At 53.7% G+C, this 7,873-nt stretch overlaps 1 protein-coding gene across 3 annotated transcripts in view; it reads left to right on the top strand.

Moving 5' to 3' along the window:
- The window catches only part of Fmnl3 (formin like 3), an 84,601-nt gene extending 76,789 nt beyond the window's left edge, over positions 1 to 7,812 (top strand). For 2 of the 3 annotated variants that reach the window (XM_004637789.2, XM_004637788.2), the window contains 14 exons: positions 316 to 362; positions 1,036 to 1,317; positions 1,935 to 2,003; positions 2,093 to 2,217; positions 2,411 to 2,613; positions 3,195 to 3,429; positions 3,595 to 3,663; positions 3,780 to 3,860; positions 3,962 to 4,091; positions 4,829 to 4,989; positions 5,307 to 5,408; positions 5,737 to 5,829; positions 6,001 to 6,124; positions 6,912 to 7,812. In XM_004637789.2, coding sequence (XP_004637846.1) covers positions 316 to 362; positions 1,036 to 1,317; positions 1,935 to 2,003; positions 2,093 to 2,217; positions 2,411 to 2,613; positions 3,195 to 3,429; positions 3,595 to 3,663; positions 3,780 to 3,860; positions 3,962 to 4,091; positions 4,829 to 4,989; positions 5,307 to 5,408; positions 5,737 to 5,829; positions 6,001 to 6,124; positions 6,912 to 7,000 — 1,810 coding nt within the window. In that variant the 3' untranslated portion in view covers positions 7,001 to 7,812. Of the gene's footprint in view, positions 1 to 315; positions 363 to 1,035; positions 1,318 to 1,934; positions 2,004 to 2,092; positions 2,218 to 2,410; positions 2,614 to 3,194; positions 3,430 to 3,594; positions 3,664 to 3,779; positions 3,861 to 3,961; positions 4,092 to 4,828; positions 4,990 to 5,306; positions 5,409 to 5,736; positions 5,830 to 6,000; positions 6,125 to 6,252; positions 6,370 to 6,911 lie in introns of all 3 variants that reach the window. The other variant, XM_023722640.1, reaches the window with a different exon arrangement.
- The last annotated feature ends 61 nt before the right edge of the window (positions 7,813 to 7,873 follow it).

Below are 7,873 nucleotides of genomic sequence, written 5' to 3'. Positions count from 1 at the left end.
TTTATTTATTTATTGTGCCGGGGATTGAACTCAGGACCTTGTGCTTGCCAGGCAGGTGCTTATACCACTGAGCTATATCCCCGGCCCTCCCTCACCAGTCTTTAAAAATAAGTTCTTTTAAAAAAAATTTGAGACAGGGTCTCTAAATTGCTGAAGGCTCAAAATTGGAATCCTCCTGCACTGACCCCTCAGTGTTCTGGGATAACAAGCATGTGCCACCCACTCCTAATTTCAAGGAATGAGCTTGATTTATCTGTTAGGCACTCAGATAGTAAGGGTGGGCTGTGGATTGCACCCCATTTTTTGGTTGAGGAGGGAAGCTGAAGCCAAAGTGGGCCAGAGACACAGAGAAGAGAGTGGGAATAGAGGAGGTAGCCACAGTCATCCTTGGAGTCCAGTCTAGGCTGGGTTCTCCCATCTCAGCCTGGGGCTTATCCCTCCATGTGGTCCTCCATCCCTGCCTACTAAGCAGAGGTAGGATAGCCCAGGTGCTCTGGCTGTTTGTTAGGCTGTCCACCAGGTATCCTGAGTCAGGAGGGCAGGTACACCTCATATTCACTGTCCCCATGCCTGCCTTTTCTTCTAGAGGAACACAGACTGCCTCTGCTGGGCCCAGCCTCCTCTAAGCACGATATCAGGAGCTGAACAGAATACAGAGGTGGCTAAGCAGGGCCTGCCCATGGGGCTTCCCAGACCAAATAAGAGCAGTGAGGCCCAGCGGAGAGAGCAGCTGTGTCAGACTGGTAGTGGCCAAAGAGAGCTTCACAGAGTCATCCTTTGCCCTGGCTCTTGAGGGGCCCATGCCATGAGAACAGGTATAGAGGAAAGAACTCAGGGTGCCTGGGAAGGCAGGCCAGCCTCTTCTGCTCACCATTTCCATTCTGCTGCACCAGCTTCCCCTGGTTCCCACTTAGGATTCTCTCCAAGTACAAAAGACCATAGTTGAGTGTTCCTTGGGTAGGAATTCTCCCTTCTGATGGTAAGGATTACTATGCCTTTAGGCCATTCTTTCCTCAATGGCACTGTCTGCTTGACAGGAGACATATGAGAACACAAGCCACCAGGTACACACCCTCCGGAGGCTCATTAAGGAGAAGGAAGAAGCCTTCCAGCGCCGATGTCACTTGGAGCCAAGTGCCTGTGGCCTGGAGTCCATGGAAGGAGAGGCCTTGGCCAGGGTAGGCCCTGCAGAACTGAGTGAAGGTGGACTACCCTCCGACTTGGACCTGCTGGCCCCTGTTGCACCTGCTGAGGAGGCCCTTCCTCTGCCTCCACCCCCAGCTCCTCCCTTGCCGCCACCCCCTCCCCCATTACCAGGTATCCAGGACTCCTGGCCTTGAGGGGCAGCCTCACTGTGGTGCCAAAACCCTAGTAAGGGGTCAGCTGGGAAATGGCATCATTTGAGGGCTGGAAGAATATCAGGTCAGGATGAGAGGGTTTAGATCCAGGGAGCTCAGGTGTTTTTTTTTTTTTTTTAAATGTATTTAGTACAAGGTCTCACTACACAGATTGGACTCATAGTGATCCTCCTGTTTTCAGCCTCCCAAGCACTGGGATTACAAGTGTGCACCACCATGGCCCATCTCAGTCCCCATGTCAGCGTACCCTGGGGGCGGGGCCAGCATGGCACACCTGGGATCAAACCCCAGTTTAGTCTACTGAGCTATCTGGCTGGCCCTAGGGAGCTCAAGTTTTGAGCACAGGTGAGAGGGCAGCTGTTGCCTGCTCTTAACTGCTCTCAAGGCAGCACAGAAGAGGTACAGATAATGGTAGGAGAACTGGAGAAGAGACCAACAGCAGATCCTGATCTGTTAGGACTCCTGGGGGTAACTTGAGCAGAACTCATAAAGCCTAAGGGTCTTGAAGGAAAATAGGCAGAGGGATGGGTAGTGTGGGAAGTCTTGTGACCCCTGTGCCATTTCTTCTTCCCCTAGGCAAGTGTCCCCCAGCTCCACCTCTACCTGGCTCTGCACCCTCTGTGGTCTTGACAGTGGGCCTATCTGGTAAGTATCTCCAGAGCTCTGGGCATGGCTGGCGGGTCCAGGGGAATATGTCCTTAGTCCCCGCCTCACTGATCCTATTTCCAAACCAGCCATTCGCATTAAGAAACCTATCAAGACCAAGTTCCGGCTACCAGTCTTCAACTGGACAGCGCTGAAACCCAATCAGATCAGTGGCACTGTCTTTAGTGAACTTGATGATGAAAAGATCTTGGAGGTGACAGGGGCTGGGGGCCAAAAACATGGGCTTGGCAGCTGGGAACCAATTTGTCCTTTTAACCAGATTCTCTGGACTTGGAAAAGTCCATTGTCAGCTCTGAGAGTCAGAGCTGGCACCATGCTGGGCATAACACCAGTGAATCCTCTCATTGTACCAATCTGTAGCATTTTCCCATGTTTGTTTCTGGTAGGACTTGGACCTGGACAAGTTTGAGGAATTGTTTAAGACGAAAGCACAGGGCCCTGCCCTTGACCTCATCTGCTCCAAGAACAAGACAGCGCAAAAAGCTGCCAGCAAAGTGACCCTGTTGGAAGCCAACCGTGCCAAGAACCTGGCCATCACTTTACGCAAGGCTGGTCGCTCAGCAGAAGAGATCTGCAGGGCCATCCACACGTGAGACTCCTACTGACCTGGTCCTGGTCCGGGTGCCCAACCAGTTGGCAACCTAGTACTCCATCCAGAAGCCTGGCTTTCCCTAAATTCTAGTGCTCCTGATAACATTCCCTCATGCTTCTCAGACATCCAGTAGGGTGACCAGAACTGACTAGGGGTCAGGCAGGTATTGTGTGAGGTGCTAGGGATTCATCCTAGACCTTTCCCAGGGAGCCCCTAGGGAGGCAACACTGAGTGATGTCATGGTACAGGGAGTGAGAGCCACAGAACTGAGCTTGGTGATCAGTATGGGCTTCCTAGAAAAGTACATCTCAATTGGGTATGAAGGAAGTGCACATTAGCCTAGTTCAGGGCCCAGAGGGAGGAACGTGTGGCCTTGGATTCTAAAAGTAGAATCTGGAGTTAGTGTAGGGATGAAAGTAGGAGAGACAGGGTGGAAAAGTAAGCAGAAGACCTACAGGTACTTGGTCCTGCTTAGGTACTTGAACTTATCTGTAGATGAAAAGGAAAGACATAAGACATCACCAGGCAGCAGGTAGGGGTCCCCAGAACCAGCCTCAGATGTCCTCTCATCTACACAGGTTTGACCTGCAGACACTACCTGTGGACTTTGTGGAGTGCCTGATGCGCTTCCTGCCCACAGAAGCTGAGGTGAAGCTGCTGCGCCAGTATGAGCGTGAGCGGCAGCCCCTCGAGGAACTGGCAGCTGAGGACCGCTTTATGCTGCTCTTTAGCAAGGTAGAGCGGCTGACACAGCGAATGGCTGGCATGGCCTTCCTGGGCAACTTCCAAGACAACCTGCAGATGCTCACACCGGTATGCCCTTTCCTGAATCTCTCCCCTGAACTGTGGTGCTCTGATGCCGTTCCTTCCTCCTCCCCTTCTGACCACCTCCCCTTCCCTGCCTATCCTCCCAGGCCCTTCCTCACTTCACCCCATTGGCCAGCCTGGCTGGACTCAGGTGTTCCTTTCTTCTTCCAGCAACTCAACGCCATCATTGCAGCCTCTGCCTCTGTCAAGTCCTCACAGAAGCTGAAGCAGATGCTGGAGGTGGGGAAGAGTGACTGGGGTACTGCTGGTTCCCAGGTCTTGCTGGGTACTTGGGGCTATACAGAGGAGGGGGCCTTGAAAGTGGCATGACCTCCCCACATGTATCTTTTGGACAGATCATACTTGCTCTGGGGAACTACATGAACAGCAGCAAGCGAGGAGCTGTGTATGGTTTTAAGCTCCAGAGCTTGGATCTGGTAAGGTGGTGGGTGCAGCTCGGGCAGGAAGCCTAGGGGCAGTGCTGGTAAAGCCAGCATGTTTAGCTCTCTGGCACTGCTCCTCTTTCCCTCCCTCCCAGCTGCTGGACACAAAGTCCACTGACCGGAAGATGACACTGCTGCATTTCATTGCCTTGACGGTAAAGGAAAAATACCCAGATCTGACCAACTTCTGGCATGAGCTGCACTTTGTGGAGAAAGCTGCAGCAGGTGAGAAGACCTTGGCTGGTGTACCTGTTGTCATGTCCAGCCTAGTACAATCCCCCCCAAAAAACTGAGGAACTCTTGAGTCCATTTGTTTTCTGGCTTTCAGCTTCTGACTGCTTCAAAGCTTTCTACTACAGGGGCTGGCGAGATGGCTCAGCAGAATAAGTGCTTGCCTGGCAAGCGCAAGGGCCTGAGTTCAATCCCCAGTTCCGTAATTAAAAAAAAAAAAAAAAAAGCTTTCCACTAGAGCCATACATGAGCAAGGGCTGCCTTGGAGGGAGCCTTGCAGGAGGCAGGCCCAGCTCAAACCTTCCTGGCGAGGTGCCATGGGAACAGGAAGGGAGCAGAAGCTCTTTATTCCCAACTCCTTCAAGCTCACTCAGAGAGACTGCATTTCCTATATGTGTGCAAAGTAACTAGAAAAACCATAGAGCTCTTTATAGACAGAAGGTAGCTGTTATTTCTGTCTTGGCCATGAAACTGGGACACGCCTGAGGCAGCTCCACTTCGGAGACCAGCAACCTCTGTGGCTTCCTTTCTTTTGCTACCTTTGGGACAAAGGGGTCACATTCTCTACTACTTTGCCCTGCCACTGTGGGAGCCTCAGCTGTCTGAAACACGTCACTTTCACATGGTGCGATCCACCTGCCAAGGGAGAGGGTAAATTTGCTGTAGCCCTGGGCTGGGAAGTAGGCTGTCACCAGCTGGGCAGGCCTCAAACAGGCCTCTGGTGTCTGCAGTGTCCCTGGAGAATGTGCTGCTAGATGTGAAGGAGCTGGGCCGGGGCATGGAGCTGATCCGGCGGGAATGCAGCATTCATGACAACAGTGTCCTTCGGAGTTTCCTCAGCACCAATGAAGGCAAACTGGACAAGCTGCAGCGTGATGCTAAGACAGCTGAGGCAAGCAAGGGATGGAGGACAGGGTGGGAGCAGACTGGGCCAACCGCCAGGCAGCTCTAGATAGGCCTGCCTCAGGTTATCAGACAGCAGACCAACTAGTGTGGGGAGTATGGACTTGGGGGAGTGGGGTACAGCACCTCTGGAGACATTGCTCTTCAGAGCTCTGGGATCCTACATTCTCTCCAGCTCCCAGGACCTTGGGTGGTTGGTTTCCTTTCTTGAGCCCTGGGCTGTTTTCGGTGGGCCTTCTGGCCCTTGTGTGGGAGCTGAGCTTCTCCTTCCTGCCAGTCTGACCCCTTCTCCTGCCCCTTTCCCAGGAAGCCTACAATGCAGTTGTGTGCTACTTTGGCGAGAGTCCCAAGACCACACCTCCTTCTGTATTCTTCCCAGTATTTGTCCGATTCATTCGTTCCTATAAGGTAAGATGGAGAGGGAGACTTAAAGAGGAGTTTGGTTGACAGAAAACTGGCAGGGGGACTGGTTGATCTTGGGCTTCAAGTCTGGGGCTTTTCCAATTCCTTTCAGTCCTGGGGAGGAGCCATGGATGCTGGCGACAAGCCTTAGCTGTGAACTGGTGGGCAGGGTGGGGGCCCAGGCCCTTCCTGTCATTGTTAGGGGCAGGAAGTGCCCCCTCCAGGAGGTGGCCACCTGGGGCTAGCTGGTCCCATTGCCACCCACTCTCCATCCTCAGCGTCAGCCCCTCCCCTCCCAGCCTGTGTGAGCCTCACTCCCACCTACGGTTCTTAGGAAGCAGAACAAGAGAATGAGGCCCGCAAGAAGCAGGAGGAGGTAATGCGGGAGAAGCAGCTGGCTCAGGAAGCCAAGAAGCTGGATGCCAAGGTGGGTGGACCAGTAGTGGGCCTGGGGTGATCACAGAGAAGTGGGAAACTGGAACAGACACACAAAAGGCTGGAAGACTTGAGTCCAGAGCTGTGGGGGATTCCTAGCGGTGTGCAAGTGGACATCCAGGTTGTGGGATCAAGTTAGTGAGGATTTCTTCCCCCCTCAAAGACCCCATCCCAGCGCAACAAGTGGCAACAGCAGGAGCTAATTGCAGAACTGAGGCGGCGACAGGCTAAGGAGCACCGACCTGTTTACGAGGGGAAGGATGGTACCATTGAGGACATCATCACAGGTACGGATGGTCCTTTGTCCGCCCTGGGTCTTGGCTGTTGGGCCCAGCCTAACTGCCTTAGGTCCTACTCCCACCCAGATCACCTGACATGGGGCCTGACCCCTCTCTCTCTCTCTCCTGGGCCATAGTGCTGAAGAGTGTCCCTTTCACGGCCCGTACTGCCAAGCGGGGCTCGCGCTTCTTCTGCGATGCAGCCCACCATGATGAGTCAAACTGTTAACCCCCAGGGCTGGGGCCCCTGACAGGTATGGGGCACCACAGCTGCTGCCCCTATGCATGGCCACTCCCCCAGAGTCCCACTGGAGCTCATGGGTACCCCCACTGCATGACTCGGAATTCTCCTCCTAGTGACGGGGACACATACTTCTGCATGTTCCATGCTCTAAGAAGCATGGCTTATTTCCTGCATGTGCTCTCAGGGAAGTGGCATCTCTCCTACTAATGCTCTCATGGCTTCTACTAAGACTTGGGCTTGGGAGCTTCCAGGTCAGGGTTGGGGGTTGTTCCAGCACAGGACTAGGCCTGTGTTTGATCACCTGAGGTATCCTGAGTCCTTGCCTTCCTCAAAGTTCCTTTGGAGAGCTTTGGCAGTAACAGATGCCCAGGAACAGTAGGGTGTTCGTTGATCCCTGCCTCCTGTTATCAGGGTCTCTTTGTAGCTGTGGATATTACCACATCTACCCCATCTCCCGTAGCCTGTAGTATACTGCTCCTGCCCCACAGCTGGCCTAGCTGTGGGCCACTCCTGAAAGCATGGTCTTGCTCAGCTGTCCTGTCCTTCCCACAGGCCTCCACTGCCAGCCCATTGTTGTTTGCCATCAAACCAGGAGTGCTGCACCACCAAGTGGCCCCCCTCGGGCCCCAGGCCCCCACTGAGACTCTCTTGGAGGCAGAAGTACTTCAACTCTCAGCCCTGCAAGTCCAGCCAACGGACCTGAAGCCAGGGCCCCAGCAGAAGGCTACACTGTGTGCTCAGCTGTGCCACTCCAGCTCTCAGGCTGGATCTTAACCTGTGCCACTGTAAGCACAAGTTTATGGGGCCCTGGTACTTTTCTTGTGCCTCTAGTACTACACTTGCCCCCAAAGTCAGCATCATTTCCTGAATGTTCACCAAATATTTCCAGCTTTAGCCCATGTGAGGGCACCTGGGCCTCTCCTAGAGCCCAGTGAAGGAGAGAGCAAAAGCCTCTCTGCTTGCTTCTCACTTCCCTGCTGGCAGTCTCAAGGGCAGTCTTAGTGTAGAAGTATCCAGGCGTAAGGGCCCTGGCACCCTCCTATCTCAGATCCTCTCTTGCCAGGAGAGAGGCCCTTCTCTACTAGGCCCACCAGCCTGCACCGCTGTGTTAAGGGTAGAGGAGGGATGCCCAGCCCGGTCCTCCCATCTGTTCTAGTCTAGGTAGATCCTAGCCTTGCTGTGGTGGGCTGGAGAGCAAAGGCTTTCTCTACACTGGTCCCAAGACGAGACAAGGGCTTGCCAACAACCTCAGCTCCTTTCCTCAGCTAGGGGTTTTTATGGGAGAGTGAAGGAAGCATGATCCTCATGGACCATTTGTTCGGTTCCCTGCCAGTTTCTTTTCAGTCCCTGGAAGGAAATGCTGGGGCCATCTCTTTTTGTACATGTACTACTTCCCTTTTCTCTTGTATATAAACCCCAACCTTCCCTCTCTCAACAAAAGCTTGAAGCACCAGGCTGTGTCTCCTCTTTGTAGGCTGGCGGGGGTGTGGGTGGGTGTGGGTGTGGGAAGTCTA

The sequence above is a fragment of the Octodon degus genome, unplaced genomic scaffold (assembly GCF_000260255.1).
Source record: "Octodon degus isolate 3935 unplaced genomic scaffold, OctDeg1.0 scaffold00093, whole genome shotgun sequence".
In the NCBI taxonomy this organism is placed as follows: domain Eukaryota; kingdom Metazoa; phylum Chordata; class Mammalia; order Rodentia; family Octodontidae; genus Octodon; species Octodon degus.
Note: the sequence above shows the minus strand (reverse complement) of the source record. Positions and strands in the feature narration are given on the sequence as shown.